At 43.1% G+C, this 18,879-nt stretch overlaps 1 protein-coding gene across 2 annotated transcripts in view; it reads left to right on the plus strand.

Moving 5' to 3' along the window:
* Positions 1–10,776: 10,776 nt before the first annotated feature.
* Positions 10,777–18,879, plus strand: part of plekhh3 (pleckstrin homology, MyTH4 and FERM domain containing H3) — a 30,939-nt gene continuing 22,836 nt past the window's right edge. For both annotated transcript variants that reach the window (XM_041958000.1, XM_041958001.1), the window contains exons 1-2: positions 10,777–11,408; positions 17,135–17,190. In XM_041958000.1, the coding sequence (XP_041813934.1) occupies positions 11,274–11,408; positions 17,135–17,190 (191 nt within the window). In that variant the 5' untranslated portion in view covers positions 10,777–11,273. The remainder of the gene's footprint in view (positions 11,409–17,134; positions 17,191–18,879) is intronic.

The raw sequence follows: 18,879 nt of genomic DNA on the forward strand, positions 1-18,879 counted from the left end.
GTGAGCATGAAACCACACATGGACATTCTCACACATAGACAAACACCATCAAACCCACGACCACGGGCACACAAACACACTCCTACACACAAGCAGAGGTCATGTCATGACTCACGCCCAGTTTCCAAAAGACAGTGTTGCTGATCTGTTATCATGGCTGAGTGCTACTTGTCATGAAGATGGATGAAGGAATCTGTAAAGCTTTGACTGATGAGCACTGGCTTTATTTAAGTGGATCTGATATGTCTAACACAAAACAGTCATGCTGATGATGGCTGGTTTGTCAAATGTGTGTCAGAAACTGTGGAATTCAGCAAGATTGTATATGACTGTAGGACAGGTGTTTATTTTGACCACCACCTATTTGAACCCGATGTCCCTGCATACTGGTGGGTGAGCTGCTGTAAACAGGGTTATTCAAACAGTCTGCTCTCAGGTGTCCATACATTGCAAAGACCTCCTGCTGGTGAGGGCCAATCCCAGCTGAAAGTAAGCCCAGCAGGGGATGCACAGACTGGGTTCCCACCTCTGAAGATCTCCCCCAAGTGTTAGCTCAACTGGTGTGTCCAAGACAGCTGCTACAACCTGTTCGACCACTCACACGTCAGAGTGGACGCACACCAGGGGTGAAGGAAATGTTCCAAAACCAGCTAACGGTGGTTTCTGCTGAGGTCCTTATCTTAGAGGAATAGTTCGACATCAACATTTCTTAGCTGTCTTGCCAAGACTTGGATGAGAAAATTGATCCCACCAGTCGGTTAGCTTAGCACAAAGACTGGAAATGGAGGGAAACAGCTAGCTACCTATAAATCTGTGCAAACAAGACAAAATCCGCCTACCGGCACCTCTAAAGCTCAATAATTAACACAATCTGGTTTGTTTAATCCTCACAAAAAACAAAGTAAAACTCATCGTTTTACTGGGGATATAAGACTACCTGGGGTCTCCAGTTGCCTGGCAACTGGTCCCTGCCATAGAAACACTTGTAAACTGTTGTTTTTACACTGCAGTTTTTGTACGAATTAAACAACAAACAGTTTCTAACGTGCTAATTAGTGCTGGTAAGTGGATTTGCTGGCTGTTTCCCCAGTTTCGAGTGTTTAGTCTAAGATAAGCTGACCAGCTGCTGGTGGTGGCCTCATATTTACAGGCACAACATGTGACATCAAAAAGTATCTTGTAACAAATTACAAATACTCTTTCATCAAATGTGTCAAAATAAAATACTGGTATGAGAAAATGCATTTAATTAAAATACAAGTAATTTGTCAGTTGAAAACACAAAAATGCATTATATAGAAACTGATATTATCACATTTTAGGCATTTAGTGGCCTTGGTATGGTGTTGACCTTTACCCCTTCGCTGAAAAGATAAACTCACAAAAGATAACTTTCCCACATAATAGTTTTGAAGACCAGTCAGCATATCTTACAGGTGGGATCCTGCAAGTTCAGGGGTGCTTGCTGGGTGCTTTCAGTCAAAGATGCTCTGTAACAACAAGATCACCCATTACAAGCTGTGCCAATGGTATGAAATGGCTACACTTCCTCTCTTATAAGTGGGTGTAGTTGTCTCTCCTCCCCATCCCCAGTGGGCAATTTTAACACTAATGCATTAATGATGGACTATTGCTTAGATCCATGTCCATACAGTACAACACTAGATACAGTACAAGTGCTTGAGCCTTATTTTGCTGCTTGTTCTTACCTGCCTACTTCATGTACTTGTCCCATTGGAGTGAAGGGCAGGTCAGTGGTGGCACCTTCTTGACACAGGTGCAGGAAATGGCTCTAAACTGCGTTAAGTCTAAAATGGTCTCTGTGCCATCGCTGTTTCTGTCAGTCAAAGCAACCATTGACTGACTGACTGAACAGCCAATTGAAACGCAAGTGTGGGAACTGAGCAGTGAGGCACATCTAATATCCAACAATTCTTTCCTCCTAGCCCAAAGGTTATGCACTAACATTACAAGCTAAAAGTACATAAAAGCCAAGTCTCGAGCATGTAATTGCTCTTCTAATGTTGTACTCTAGTGTCATTCAGTGAGCTTGCCTCAGCATGCCATATCTGATCATATTGTGATTCTATCTTAGCGGCTTCTTTCCTCAAGCTACGGGTAGTTGAGAATGAGCACGTTACTGAACCCGACAGGACATGTCATGTGATTCACTTTCACTTAGCCAAAAACCACGATTACTCTAATTGTTGTACAGTTTTCTTTTTCCTACAGTTTAAACCTGGGTATAAAAGTGTGTTGTGTTTGAAAATACAATGCCATATTAAATAATGTCTTTTAAGTATGTCAAATACATAAATACAGACATATATACTCAAAGCTGGATCTTGTTGCCTGAGCATCTCAAGCCAAATCAGTAGAGTCTTCACAATCACTTCTTAGAAATCTCTCTTCATTTTTATTGCTCATTTTTAACTCTGTTGTACCTTGTTTTTGTTATCTGATTTTTAGTGATTTCTATATATTTTCCCATCTTATATTAGTATTATTTTAGCATTTCTCTTGCAAGGCACTTTGCAACTTTGTTTTGATTTCCATTGTAAAGCCTTGTTAATGTCAAGAAAGTATAAGATATTTAGCAGTAAAAGACCAACATATATGTGGTGTATGTTCCCGTTCCAGTCAGTGCGCTCCTTCCAGTTTGAAAGGTTATTCCTTTGTGTCTGTCTGGTCAATACAGCAGAAGAGCATGTAAGCCATCTAAGCTCTCATCAGAATCCACTTTGCTCTGTTAAAACAACAGAGTGGTGCTTGTTCGTTGAAGTACAAGTCATGACACTGCTTGTCACTGACACACATGCAGACTCTTGCTAATGAACACACACAGGCCTACATACATTTTCCAAGTTGATTAATTCACAGAGGAGACGTAGGAGATATAGAAGATAACGACAGCTCCACAAAGACAGCGGCAATGACACCTGCATAAAGTTTAAATACCAACAACAGCTGCGGCCTAGCGGAGATGCACAGAGCTGAGACACTTTTGTTTCTCATGTTTGCTGCCAACATGAGCACACACAGATGCAGAGCCACAGCCAGTCACACACACACACACACACACACACACACCACGGGGCTGTGTATCCCTCACGCAGCAGACAAGCCACAGTTATTTAGTCTGCCTCCCAGTTTGTTTGCCCACTGTCTTCTCTCTTTTGTTGCTCTGCCTTGGGCTTTGTTTGAAGTGAACTGCTGACTATAGCAAATGACAGTTGCAGCTGGGAGGATGATGAGTGAGGATGAAAAAGGTCACGCCAAATGACAAATTATGAAGGTGGTCAGGTTGGATAAGCAGCAATGTTTCTGTGTTTGTGTTCAAAAAGCGACAACTGAATAGTTCCTTTCACATTCAGTCACAGGAGGACATTGGGAAGGAGCCCAAACTAACTTGGTTTTCTCACATTTGGAAGCAGGTCTAAAGCAATTTTAAGGTCAGTAGTTCTGCTGGCCCATTTTTGCTTTGCACTGTGCTATGCACGCACACACACACACACACACACACACACACACACACACACACACACACACACACACACACACTGAGATATCTGGCCAGACATGCAAACTGTGTCCTTCCCCTCCCCAGCTCAGTTCCTTCGAGTTGAGCTCCAGTAAAGTACCTTTGGCAGCAAGGCTACAGAACGGCGTGTCCTCTCAATGCTGGGCCCCATTTCACTCACAGCCTGCAGGTGGGGTGGGGGTTGGGGCATCTGGAGGGCAGTGATCAGTGCAGCTAATGGAAAGGAAGCCTATTTCTTTAGTATTTAAGACCAGTTTGCAATGATGTCATTCTTTGTTAAAGGATGAAAATGACGGAAATATCTTACCTCTGAAAATCAGGAACTCCTCTGGTCAAAAAAAGAAGAGATTATTAGCTGTGATGGGATATTGTGCCTGATGAACCATTGGTGAACAAGCCTAGCCACAGGCCAAGCCCGTGGGGAGTTTGTGGTTTACAGTGTGTGAGTGAGGGTGTGTGTTTGGGGTAGGGGGATGGTGCAGAAATAAAATACAGCCTTACTCCGTGCAGGGTTCACCCTCTGCATCCATGCATGTTGGTCTTGGAGGTCACAGCACCTAGCAACAGCCTGGATCAAGTCCTGAAAGAAACATGAGACAACACCCAGGCAGGCAGCCACTTACACACACAGTTCATATAGTTACATACATTTTTCTGAACCAACACCAACATTAAACTAACACTGTTGACACACTTTTTCTCGTGATATGATGTTGACATGGCGTGCAGAGTAGTGTAGAAACACATTTTCATTTCAAAGTGTGCATGTGTCAGCATGACTGAAGTGGTTATCTGAGATCAAATCACTGACTTATCTAGAGGGAAGAACACATTTTCCTGTCTTTTTTGACAGTTCAATAAATGGACCATATAGAAGAATGTTTATCGCCTTAATGCAAAAGCCGTTAGAACATTAACTTATAAAGGGATAGAACTGGTGTATTAACTAATGCAAAAGAGTTAAGTGCGTAATATTCACTTAACCTCCTGGTTACAATGTAAAAGCAGCCTTAAATCTTTGTTGCATGCCACCCTCCTCTCTCTTTATCTATACTGTCTCTCTCTACTTTGCACTGTCTGATAAAGATGAAAATACCTCAAAGATTCCACCTCCTTTATAGTCACTCAAGCCGACCTATCAACTATGAATAGCAGACTTGCTTTGTGTGCAGCGTCACATTATGTTTGATGATTTCCTGCTGATATAAACGCCGGATCCTTTTTGAACTTTTGAACCAAGCTGATTCACGTGTAAAAAATGCTGCAATTCAACGAATCATCCAGAAGATTAGCTTCCCATTCATTATCTCCGTCACTAGAGTCTTGATTTTCTTGATTCTTGCTTAGAGAGTTGCTCCTGTTTACAATAATGTTGTATGTGTGGAGGATCACAGGAGTGCACAATTCAGTTTTAGGGTGGGCTTCCCTGTAAAGACACCCAGATACACACTTACAAAATGGACCAAAGGAATAGAAGTTTACTCAGTAAAGGGCTGCAGCCCAGACTGAGGTGAAGCAGTGGGCACTTTTTCCATATTCAGTAATTATACTGCTTGTACTGCTAAGAGCCACTCTCAAGGCTGATATCTAAACACAGGAAACATGAGCGAGACCAAGCACAGACGCACAGGGCTAGACTCCTTCACAAACAGCAGGCCGTTTCCTACAAATCCTTTTGACATGTCCATCTTTCAGTAGTTCTCCATGGTGACCACCAGTAAACAAGCTCTGCCTATAATTTACACACAAAGATGCACCCACTTGCTTGTGCTTACTTTGCACTGGATGCATACTGTATGCATAAGTGTGTGTCTGCAAAAGCACACCTATGCATATGCACACACACAAATGCAAAGGCACCATAACTGCTGGTCAACAGGTTCAGATTTTGGCAATGTGTCATCAATTCTGCATTCAGAGTACTTTCACACAGTCAGCATCCTAAAATAGCTGAAGGACTTTGGCCCTCTGCCCAGCCTCCCTAACTGTCAATAAGTTATCTCCTCCCTCGCAATAACACTCTACTCTAAAACCTACAACACCACCACCATCAACTGCATTAACTGTCTCCCAAACACCACAAGGTAATTGTAAATTATTTGGATTTGGATGCAACACACCAATAACTAACTTTATTGGCCAGTGCCTGTTTAAAATTGTATAAGTGTATTTGTCTACAGGAATTTTTTTTTTTTTTTGGTTTCCTCTTTGATGTGAAAATACCAGACAATGAGGAGGGCATATCTCTGCTGCTTGTTTGTGTTGTCAGTTGTTGTGTCTCCTCTCCGTGTTTTAGTCTCAGCTCTCCTGTCTTTTTATCTGCTCTGGTTGACTATCCATCTCTATCAACCCCCCATCTTTCTCTCTGCCTCTCTGATTCCAGTACAACTCCTCCTCACTTGGCTTTTGATGATGGCTACAGATAACATGGCTTCTGGTCTTGCGAATCCTCTTATTTTCATTTTTCCTCAAGCTGAGGAATGTCTGCTTTTCAAATTCCAGGTATAGGGTGAATTGTGGTGCAAATGAAAAACTGAATTATGTGACCACATGAATTTAATGGATGGTGTGAATAATGGTTGTGGCTTATATAATGCTTTTTAAAGAGTGATGATATGATATGTTTCTTTGATGGAAAATAGTTGCAAGTTGCTGCTGGCATTGATGAAACAGCTGCATTAAAGACAGCACAAAAAATCAGTAGCGAGGACTATTTCACTGCTTGTGTATTTCTCTGACTGCTGTATAAAAATAGCTTGCTGCTGTAATACAGGGTCAATAATGGATCCATAGTCTAATGGTACCCAAGACAGATGTCTTAGCTATAGAATATCACTCTCTCTATCAGCCTCTTAAAACCTGAGAACCCTCCTTGCAACGCAATTATTCATCCATTGCACAAGTTTTGAAGGCAGTTTATGTGTTGACAGGCTGAGCCAGTGTGCAAGAGTCTGGAGCGCTAAGGGTTACAGTAATGAAGCCAGGCAAGGAGGGGAAAGAGAGAATGCGAGGGGTTAAATGGGGCAAGAGGGTCAGGAGTTGAAGCTGGGAATGTTTTTCCCAGCCCGGCCTTCCCTTGACACAAGCCTGTGTGCCATACAGTCCCCACTAACAGATGTACCCACATCCAGGGTTAGAACTACCTCCCTCCCTGTGGTGCCCCTGATACTGGTAAACACTGTTTGTGAAGCACGCTAGGAAAGGACAGGAAGACAGAAGGTAGTGGACATGGTATCGACGGGAGGACTCAGCTGCGTGCCTAAGAATCCTGCTTTTTCCTTTTTTTTATGATGCCTGTAACAAGACTCTCTGTGGCAGTGTGTGTGTGTGTGCGTGTGTGTGCAGTTGAAAGCAGACCTTTCCAATTCCTTTATCATTCATTTAATTAACTATCTTCCATCATCATTTCGTCACATTTTCCACATATAAATTCTATCTGTCACAAGCGATCCACATGCGCAGCTGGATATTTCACAGTGGGAACTTTGGGTCAAGTGGTGCAGTAGTTAAAGGGCTCCACAGCAGCCCTATCCCATTACATGGGCCAACAGCCGTCAAACAGCAGCCTTCTGTTCACTAGCCTAAATCTCTGCTGGACCTAAACACACTTGGCTGGTGGCAGAGGGGGTGGTGGCATGGCAGGATGAGGGTTAAGTTCAATGCCGGACACAGTGGGGAGGAAATCCTGTCTGAGTCATGGGTGAGGGGTCAGCAGGGGTCAGTTCCTATCCTAAATCCTTAGTCTGGGGTTGTCAGATAAACTCTGACCTTGGACCAGTCTTTTGAAGAGAAACTCATATAGATCACTGAAGACGGAGCAGCTGTGTTGAGCAGACACAGAGCTTCTTATTGAATCATTTCTATATGTGCCTGCAAACCACACTGGAAGCTCAGTTTCAAGTAAAACCTCAAATGGAGGAATCCCACAGCGTTCCTCAAACATATCAAAAGATTTGATCAATCATCGGCCAGGGAGCACTCAAAAGAAAATCATAACATGCAGCCACCCAACTGTGAACCGTGCAAGGAGCTCCACGGCAGACAAGGCTTCACATCCCTTTCTGTTGACAGTCAATCTGGTTCACCAACATAAGAGTCTGGCTGTGATGCGGGCTGCACTGAAACAGGATCCCTCAGGCAGAAACTCAAAGGGGAGAGAGAAGGACAGAAAGAGAGAGAATGGAGGGAGCGGGGCACTGCTCTGCTCTGTCTCCAATCAACTTGACATGTGTGACTTGTGTCAATGTCGCTGCTGGAAACCCCACACGCCAATTTCAACAAACGGTGTTGTGGGGAGTGGCAGGCAGGAAGTGGGTGGGAGTAGCCAGAAATGAAAAAAAAAAAGAAAAGATGTTAAACGAAGTTAAGAGTTAAGATCAAAAGCAAAAGAGTAATGTCAGTTTATTTGATTTGCAGGAAATATAACCTTTATCCCCACTGTTGTGATTCACATATTTCTTGTTGTCTGAGATATTTGAGCAAATATCAGAGCTCCACCACATCCAGCATCAACATCCCATCATCCTATAAGCCGTCAGTAACCACTCTTTTTCTCCAGATTCACACTTCCCTCTCTTCTTGCTTCAGGCAAGCCAGGCTGCCGTGTGTTCATACTGGGAGCCCAACCAAATCATCTGCCCTTCTCCTGATCTGGTGCCTCAACCTGACACACTGTATCAGGTTGACTTGCGTGTATCCAAGTGTGTGTGAGTGTGTGTGTGAGTGTGTGTGCGCCTGTGCGTTAATGGAGAATCATGTGTCATCTTCTAGGAAAGAGGGGAAGCGAGTGACAGAGAAGAGGGCAGAGAAAGACAGTGAAAGAGACTGAAAGGGTGGGGGAGAGTTTATGAGAGAAAGTAGGAGAATATCATCGTAGTTTCTCTGGTTGTTTCTTTTGTTGCCAAATAATAAAAGAGCAGTGGCAGACAATATTTAATGACTTGCTGATATTTGAACATTACTCTGACATACTTATGCTTTTTGTACTGACTTCTGCTCTTTCAGAAACCATATATGGAGGGAGGGCTTTTTCTCTTTTTTCACTTTGCTGGCGTGGGCTGAGGGAGCGAGCTCTAAAAATAAAACACATGTTCCTCCAGGTCTGTGGGAGCAGGGGCCCCCAGCGTATTGTTTTGGGATATGGGGGAGGACAGGCCTGGAGAGAGATACTGCAGAGTGGATACAGGCACAGGGAGAGCAGAGGGGGCAGGGCTGCTGTACTTTCAAGAAAAGAGTTGAGGAAATATTCTCTCTTGCATGCGATAAGTTCTTTTGTAATGTGCACTTACATGTTAGAAGGAAAGGAAATTGAAATAAAGTCAATGCTGTTCTGTTGCGCAAATCTCTCCTTTCCTGTAACCACTGGGGCTTGAAATGTGAGGCAGTATGTTTGTGTGTGTTACTTGAAAGCGTCTGGACGGGTTGAGGGGTGGTGAGGATTACTGTCCATAATGCTGAGTACAAACCAGCTGAAAAGGTGCATCCATGAGCCTCATTATTGATTTACAAAGCCCTCGGGGAACCAGTAGGCACAAGGGTTAAAAGTATCTGAAGGGTCAGTGTACTTATGCATGCACACTGCAAAAATTGCACTGTGTGTGTGTGTGTGTTGTGGGGGATAACTGAATCAAAGGAGTGTATCCATCAAGCTAAAGAGGGTAGACCAGCAGCTAAGAGCTCTTCTTGGCGAGGAATGAGTTAAAGCCAGCTGACTGAGATGTGTGGGGGGAGTTTGCACAGAGCAGAGAAGGGGAAATGAAGGGATATTAAGGGAGAAATAAGCATGAGCGCCGAGGGGGCTGGATGTATCACGTGTCTGGATTTAGCACCAGTCCTCCTACCTCCTACTGCTGTATCTTTGTAGACTGTTCAGCAAAGTGGAAGAGGGAAGAGTGGGGGAGGAGTGTGTGTGTGTGTGTGTGTGTGTACAGTAAGAACAAGAAAGTAAAGAGAGAAAAAGAATAATATATACAGAAAATAAAGAGTGTGTGAAAGTGCTGTAATCAAATACTGAGGGTAATTAGTGATCTTGTGACACAATCAAATCTGATCCCCCCTTGAAATAGAGTATTTTTAAAATCAGCCAGTCATGCTCTAATGTTCCCTCACTACTGATGAAGATCATTTTCAACTTGGCAGGAAAAAGCAAGCAAAGCAATGGAAGCTGTGACACTTTAAAAGTCAACTAAGCTAATATAATAGCACAATCACAGCAGTGAGGACCCATAAGAATATAATGTGAATATTTATAGCAATACCCAGTGGTGGGAAGTAACTAAATACATTATTCAAGTACTGTATTTAAGTACAGTTGTGAGGGACTTTTCCATTCTATGCTGCTTTATGCTTCTACATTTCAGTAAATATTGTATTTTTACTCCATTATATTTATTTAACAGTATTTGTTAGGCTACTAGTTCAGATGAAGATTTTTTATATAAACATGTGGTCAATTCATAAATATGATGTCTTTTTTACTATATAACATTAACCAGATCAAACTTTACTTAACTGTTAAAGTGTCACTAATAACCACCCAGTAACATATTTATAAAATAACACTCAAAAGGAACATTCTGCATAATGAGTACTTTTACTCTTGATACTTTGAGTACATGCTGATAGTACTTCTGTACTTTTGCTCAAATGGAATTTTGAATGCAGAACTTTTGCTTGGAATGACGTATCTTTAGAGATTAGCATTGCTACTTTAACTTAAAGAAATCATCTGACCACATACACATATACACAATAAAGTGCAGTAAAGTAACTAATTTTTCCATTCTATGCTATTTGCTATTTGTAATTTATATGGTATTATGTTTCCATGCTATAGCGACTATGCTACTTAGTTTGGGTTATGGAATGCTTCTGTATTAACTATAAATTAACTAAATTTTAATATCCGTAAGTGTAGATTAAAGCATAATTTATGTGTATTTCCGCTCACTATTGAGTGTAACTACCAGTGTGAAAAGTCCAGATATAACAGGGTGATTGTAAAAATACCTCAGTACATCAGACATCATGGTGTTCGGATTATTTGATTATTATCTAGCAGAGGACGGATGATGCTTTTGTCAGTGAGGAGGGGCGTGTGCTGTGGGCGTGTCATCCCGGGGAGTGTCTGTTTTCCACCAATCACACTTTAGACGCGAGCTCTGTGGGCGTGGCCGCTCCTCCCACACTATCCTGTCCCAGCTGCAGCACGCTTTTGTTCAAACTCACAAGTCAGACAGTCGGGTCTTTACAGAGGTGCACTTTCATGTTACTTACCAAATTTGCTCAGAAAACGCTGACAGCAACCGTGTCGCTCCTGTCGAGCGCGTTTAACTCGATGTATTTTTAACCCACGGGGCCAGTTTTGGAAACTAAATCTGTTTTTATTGTACTTTGATCGTGTGAAGTTGCTCAAACAGGGACAAGCAAGGTGGCGTGAGCAAGTCAACTTGATCCCTGGAAGAGGGGAGGATTTTCCTTGAACCAGTTCTGTGCCGGTTTTGTTGGAGTATGACTGCTGTCATGTGCAGTTAGTGGACATTTTACATGTTCTTTGACAGATAGGAGGGATTACGCTTATGCTACCCTTCATCCTCCTCGCTGGATATCTATGGAGAGGGTGTCCTGTACACTCTCACGCAGCTGTTGGGAGTTACTTGCGGCCGAGGCAACACCGTGAGTGTTGAATTCACCGACCTGGATAGCAGAAGACGACACACTTAACCTCATTTGAATGCCTTTGCAAGGAGTTTGCTGGTTTCTGTGCTGCAGGCAGGGCTTCAGTTTGCTCGGACGGGACTATGGGGAGAAAGAGGAGGAAGAGTCTTTTGAATTGCGCAACAAGGAGGACTTGACTCCCAATGGACGGGTAAAACTCTCCACCTGCACCAGACAGTAACTCATGTGCATGAATGAGCCTATACACAGTCCATAGCATAAGTTTATTTAGTATATACATTAAATATAACTGTCCTGCACATTTCTCATTACATTACACCTTCAACATTTTCATAAAACAGCTAGTTAAATACAGTTACATACAGGAGCAGAATTTACATTTTATGCAAACTCCAGTGCTTGATATGAAAATTATTTTTGAAAAGTAAATACGGATTGAAGGATGAAGGTGTGAAAAGAGGTGTAACCTGTGTTCATTGCCCATATATTGAAGTTGCAGCCTGCAGCTGTTAACTGTGTTGGCTGTGGGAATCATCAACTTGTTCAATGCAAGCCTCGATAACGGATGCTGCATACAGAATGTGCTGCCTCTGGCCAGTTTGACTTCAGGTTTGCACGGTCTTGAAGGCTTGGGCAACATTGAGCAATGCCCCCACCCCCCCGCCCCACACACACACACACACACACACACACACACACACACACACACACACACACACACACACACACACACACACACACACTGATGCACACACATACACATACTCTGATGCAAGCTGTAAAACCCAGTGTGTTGAACTGATCCTGTGTGTTTGGCCTCCGTCCGCTCAATTGCAAATAAGACTGCGGCCTTGTCTTCTCTGTAATGTTAGTCATCTGATCAGGCACAGAGAGTTCAGCATTGTCCACCCACTTGTGAGGGGGCATTGTTGCCTTGAATTGAGGTAGGCTCTATCTGTATGACCCAATGTACAGCTCTTTATAGATAGACTTTATTTATCCCAAGCTGGGAAATTGCAGCATGTACAGTATGTACAGTCTCTTAGAAAAATCCACCCTTAAATATTCATTGGGATTGTGCACTTTTCCTCACACACAGAATGGCTCTTTTTTTAGGAGAATGTTCTCCTTTGGCTCCAGTGCAAGCTTCATTGTCATTCTGTATTATATAGAGCTGCAACCATTTGGTAATCGATTCATCATTCCAGTCATTTTCAAGCAAATTGTAAAACATTTGCTGCTTTTCTTTGTCATTTGTGATGAAGAGTCTTTGGGTTTTGAAGACGTCACTTTGGGCTCTTGGAAATGTGCATTTTTCACATTTTTTTTGATATTTTATAGACTCAACTATTAATCATGCAAATGATTGTCAGATTAATCTATAATGTAAAAAATTGTTACTTACATCCCTAGTACTTATTGGTATCACAGGCTGAGATATTCTGTGCTGTAAACATATGAACAGCATAGCCTTGTAGATGAAAGTAATGCCACTTGGAGCCACTATTGCATAGCCTGCTAATCTATTTATTGGCCCCTTTGTCTGCTTGCAACCAAGCAGTGCGACACCACAGCGATTTGCATGAAAACGTTGGGAACAGATAAGTTTTACACAGTTATTGCCTCAACAGAAGTCTAACAGTACCAGCAGCCGCCAGATAAGAGCAACATCTGCTGCTCAGGGGTATCCAGAGAGGTGTTGGTGTGTAGCACTCTTCCTCTTGGCAAACATCCCTTTCTTGGTCATAATGTACCATCTGTCTGGCCAGCTCTGCTCCATATTCATGATCAATAAAAGATCATAGTAACATGTCCCAATGGAGGCGTCTGATGGCCTTTTAAAACAAAACTTTCCTGCATCCCTCATTAAAATGTAGCCTTTGCTCCCTCTGCAGAATTGTCCTCCTGTGGATGGCTTTGGTTTCATGTTGAACGTGACTCTATGAGATGATGACCTTGATTGAGGTATTGGGTTCTGGCCTATCTTTAGAAGGGTTGCAATGATATAGGTTTCACAGTATACCATAGTATGAAAAAATTTGGTTATCATGCCATGTAGATTTGCGTATCTATGGTATTGAATTATACTTCATTAGTGTTATTAAAATAAAAGTTTTATTTCTTTAAGGACATAACACTGTGAAATTATAATAAAGCATATGCTTCTTTTCTTTTCATTCCTTATATATTAATTGTAACTGATAATAATAGTGTAAGACCATGTTACCTTGGAACTGTGATATCTTCTGAGGCGGCTATCGTACCATGAAAATCTCATACCATTACAACCCCAGTCTTTAGTCTCTCTCAGAGATAAGTCACATGGGATACTGCTGCATTTTAATGGTTATTCCTGAGCCCAGTTCAAATTTGTTTGATGTGTGTGATGTAATGTTTTGCACAAGAACAGCAGCCTCTATGTTTTTTTTATATATATATATATATATAAGCTTATGTATGGCAGTGCAATAGGAACTTATGTGTGTCATCATGCCGCTCTGTCTGTAGAGCTCCTCTCTCCCCTACTGTGGTGTTACATCACTGATTAGGGTCTTGGTAATGCCGATTTCTTGCTCATAAATATTAATAAATGTGCATTGAATTATCCTGAGCCATGAGAATAAAAGTTTGCCTGTATTAAGATGAGTGATAAATTTCCCATTGAGGAACATTAATCTATGCTGTGGTTAGGCCCTTTCAGAGTAGTTCTTAATGAGACAAACCACTTTAATGACTGATGTAAATGACAGGGCTTTAACTAAGAACCAAAGGCATTAAACTTCTCCTTTGGACTAAAAAAAGATTTTTTTGTTATAATAAATGCACGCAGGTGTTCTGAAGTTATTGATCATTGATCCCAAATGGTTGCAGGTAATCAATCCACTTCCACAAATCCTGTTTCCTCTTGATCTGTGTCACTGGTTTATGTTAGGCATTGGAAGTCTGTGTCAATAGTTCACACTGAGCCAATAATTAAGACCACAGCTGAACCACTCTAAGCCAATATCATCAGCTGACCTACTATTAGCCAGTGAGATTCGTTATGCTCCCCAGAGCCCCTCCCCTCAGAATATACACATCTAACTGGTACTGTTTGGCTTTCCATGGTGTCAACGGAGGGGGTGGGGTGGAGGGTTGAAGATGGCCCACAATGATTCCCAGGGAAAGCCCCTGAGGGCTACGTTCCATCATTTACCCAGAGAGCTCCATTTCGTCCAGGTCTTGACAAGCCACATTTTCAGACAGCAGGTCAGACCTCCCTGAGTGTATGTGTGTGTGTCTTTTGGGCTTCGTAACACTGAAATACTCCATTTAGTGGACCTCTGCGCAGCTCCTGCCAGGGGTGACCACAGTAACCCACAGGTCTGGTGGAGTCTCCCTCTCTCAAGACTTCCAAAACCTCCACCACGATCTCCTGCCTTGTTTTCCAACATGCTGCCAGAGGATGCCACGATGTGGAGCATCCACAGCACCGAAGCCATAGGCGACACACTGTTCCTTGCCAGGACTCTTCTCACTGAGGTTGGAATCATGAGTCAGTGCTGACGCTTGTGTAGGTTTAGCCTTTAAGAGCACAGGGCCATGTCAGAACCCTTTCCCTGCATGTTTACAGTCCTCATTCAGAGAAACTGCTCTCCAACAGCTGCCCAAACAGTCACACTGAGCTGAATGCCTCCAGTGTTGGGACAGCAAGGCACTAATTTTAGGACAGGACATCCGTCATTCTCTCTTCTTTCCATGATTCCACTGAAACTTTATTCAGTTTTTATGTAACACGAAGTCACGTTTACCAATAAACTGCTACCACAGTGTTTGGGCCTGCACGGTTGTAAGTGTGGGCTGCAGTACCGCAGCGCATCCTGTTACTCGGAACAAATGGGCACAGTTCGGCGTTGCTGAGAGCGGGTCCCATCAACCGTCACTACTGCCCTCTGTCTTCAGAGGTGTCACGGTATGCTGGTTTATATTTGGTTTCCGTTGCGTCTCTGCCTCACCACCTCCAGGCCACACATCTGGTCTTCAGGCCGACACTGGCTGAGCCCAAGCATTTCCTCCTGGTTACTCAGCCTCCCAGGAGAGCTGAAGGGAGAGAGAGCGAGAGTAGACGGGGGGGGGGGGGAGCGAGAGCGGAAGTCAGCCACGGAACGAACACATCACGGCATCTTTCCCTCTTTCCCTCCATGCTCTGCTCTAGTCTGGAGTGATTCATCCCCTGCCCGTCCAAAGGGAGAGCTTTTGCCAGGGTTCTGCATCGCACGCTATCCTTGTTCCTCATCCCACAGCCCATTAACTCTATTGGAAAGCTATTTTTCTGTAAATTGTCATGTTTTGTGGGGAATTGCTCACAATATTCTAACTTGATCTACCTGACCCATTAGTTTATTGATCCTCTTATTAGTTTATATCATGGAATTACAGCTATGCAGTCGGTTGATGTGATTAGTATTGATTTGTCGTTTTCAGTCATGGCTGTCTGTCTGAATTGGTTAAATCATTTATGGTTTACAGACGAGGGGGAGGAAATTACCGTGCGCACACTCTTCCATTCACAAGCTGCTTTCTGACACTGTTCAGTTATTCTTGCCAGTCTGGTTTGACTTTTACAGTACCTCTTCTGAGTTAAACATTAATCAGATCTCATTATCCAAAGCCCCATCTTTTCCTCATTTGCCTCAGAGTCCATCTGTCTTTTAAATATAACACAGACTCCATACGAGCCTATAAATTTACAGTTCATGTTTTCTTTGTTATTTTTGAGCCATCCAAAAAGAAGCAGTAGACTTTTTTGCAGGGAAAGGGCTATACTTAGGCTAGTTTGCCCAGTAGTAGAGTGTGGTGTGTGAACTGTGAGGGGCCCAGAGCTGACCTGGATAGTGTTTCAGGTAGGCCAACACCCCCGAGCTGGGCCGGGGCAGCCACAGGAGCTGGCTCAAGGCTGTGGCTCACAGAGACAACAAGTCAGGCCACGGGGACACACAGTGCTGCCCTGCACACCAGGGAAGCGGTCCAAATTGCACACAGGCGAGCTCTGATGTCTGATGGGGTTTTCCAAGGTCAGGTCGGGAATCTAGAGGCCTGAGCACTGTGAAAGGAAACATCCTTTCCCATCTTCTGCTTAACAGGGAAGTCCTGGAATGAAAAGTTCATTGTTCCACCCATGAAATTTGATTTTACGTGTTTGCCAGTGGCAGCCCCATTTGTAGTCAGCAGAAGCACTAAACCCAGTTTCCATACAAAACTGATTTCCAAGAAAGAGGGACTGCGATTTGATATGAGTAACTGGCTTGCCGTCGAGATAACTCCTCTTAAATATTGCTAGTAATTTGTGTAAGATTTGTGGCTGTGTTCATCAGATAAACAACAAAGGTACACCATCATTTTACTACAGAACCTGCTGCTTTTATATAATTCCCTCAGAGGTGTCCTTGTCTTTCTTGCTTGTTTTCATCAAGCTAACAGCATTTTATCACCAACTTGTGACGCTATAAACATGCGGATAGAAAAGATGAAGGCAACTGTTCCTGTTATGACTGCAATCTCGAAGACCAGGGTTATTTTTAGGTTAACAACCTTCTCAGTGAAATGACTGAAAGCATTTCGGGATTTGCTGGTTGGGGTGCATGCAGTTATTGCACAAAAGATTCCTCTGTTCCCCACTCCTATATTAAATGAGCCTGTTTTGCATGCCATATTTCTCTCTACCAGCTCACCCCTTGCAAGTGAAAGCCAAGCATTACAGGAACAGAGCAGCTATGTGCTGCGACTGCCAGGAACGGCTGCATGCTCTACTGTAACATGGCCACTGAAGGCAAACTATTGAGGGATCACTCCAACCTGTGGACTAGTTCTAAGGATAGACTACTGTTTGTGTTGCATTATCATCTATTTACCCTATTCTCTCTCTTCTGTTGACAGAGTCCAGCTGAGGTGACTGTTTCTCAACCAACTCACACGGCCAATGGAACAAATGGGTAAGGAGAGAGAAACAGATTTTTTTTAAACCTAAATTTTAGGAAGTAATAGTTCCTTATTTTACTGTTATGCTTCCTCTGAGTGCTGGGGATTTTGGTGTTTCTTCCCATGCAGGCACATGTGTAAGTAAAGGCCAGTCACTCGATTTTTCACTTTATCGGCAGTGTATGTTATCTCACGGGGCTCTCTTCATGTGCCTCACCTCATATCCACACACATGCTCACATGTGTGCACATACAAGCGGTCCACATTCACATGTAGATTCATATGACATTTCCAAGCTGCGGTGGTGCTTTTGATTACTTATAGATAATTCTGTCAGTTTTCAGTCATTAACCTCTTTACTGGAGCTCCAATGGCCAATTATATGTCAATCTTCAATCTAGATGGTTGCCACCAATCATAGTTTTAATGTCAGGTTAACTCTGACCAACAAATCCAATCACTTTGTTAGTTTGAAGGCTGTACAGTCCAACTGCTGGTTACAAGGAACCACTATGCGTCTCGAGAATAATGAAATTCAAATGGTCATGTGGTTGACAAGTGAATGCGAGTGCCAATGAAAAGGAGTGATTCATGGAGGGCTTGAGCCAGACTATTAGTGCAGGGCTGTGATCTCAGACAGTGATGTAGCCGGGCTCTGTTCCTCTCTGTCTCTGGCACCATGCCCTTATCATCCCCCCGCCCCTCTTCCCCCATCCACAATCTCTACTGTACATCTGCCGACTCACAGGCAATGAGTCACAAAGCTCGACGTGTAGGACTATCATGCACCACACATGAATAGACGAGGGTCTGCGACAACTCTCAACATGAAGAGAGCTGCCTCGGGAAGCTGAAGCTGAGACATTTTGCTGCAGTCATACAGGACATGCTGTCTCCTGAGGCTTGAGGGAAAGAAGGAAGGGAAGATGTGAGGAGGGAGGCAGGCTAACTGGACCGGGTGACTCAGTCCTACCTCAGCAGCACTCCCAGAAGAGGTGTGGCTCTTGTGTGTGTGTGTGCTTGTGTGTGTGTGTGTCACTTTGACAATATAGTGGAGGTGGCCTCGGGCCACATGGCATAATTAACTACTGGTTTTGAAGGGAGTGCGTTAAAAGCCTGGCTGTAATCATCAGACTTTGTGCAGAGATTAGAGAGCGTAGTGCTTGGTCATTACCTGGCCAATGACTGAACACGCCCAGGACTTCAGCTGTATAGAGGGAAAGCCAGACCAGGCTGTGATAAGTCAGGCCATTGTGATATAGTTAATGGTGCCATATCCATTTATCTTCAGTCTCATGTTACAGACTGGGCAGCTCTGGTTTACTGTGTACTTTCATTGAGCTATTGAATTGAAGTGTCCAGAAGGAGACATCAATCTCAACTATTAGTTTGAATAATGGACCAGATTTGATGCTAACAAGTTGGGGGGATTTATGTTTGTCCTATCAGACTGAGGTTAATATGGTAATGCTCAGATGATTTGTCATGCTGCAGGCACAGTATGGTTAGGGAGGGAGATCACTTCTGTCAAAACAAGAGTGGTGGGTACAGACACAAAAGTGGGCAATTTCAGGGGTCTTCTAGAAGTATGACGGCATATTACCAATGTATTTTATACATTTGCATGTGAATGTACTTATAGTAATTTTTGAAAATGTCATATTTGTGTATATTTTGCAGTTTGAGTCTTCTGACAGGATGC

This window comes from Chelmon rostratus, chromosome 17 (genome assembly GCF_017976325.1).
Source record: "Chelmon rostratus isolate fCheRos1 chromosome 17, fCheRos1.pri, whole genome shotgun sequence".
In the NCBI taxonomy this organism is placed as follows: Eukaryota; Metazoa; Chordata; class Actinopteri; order Chaetodontiformes; family Chaetodontidae; genus Chelmon; species Chelmon rostratus.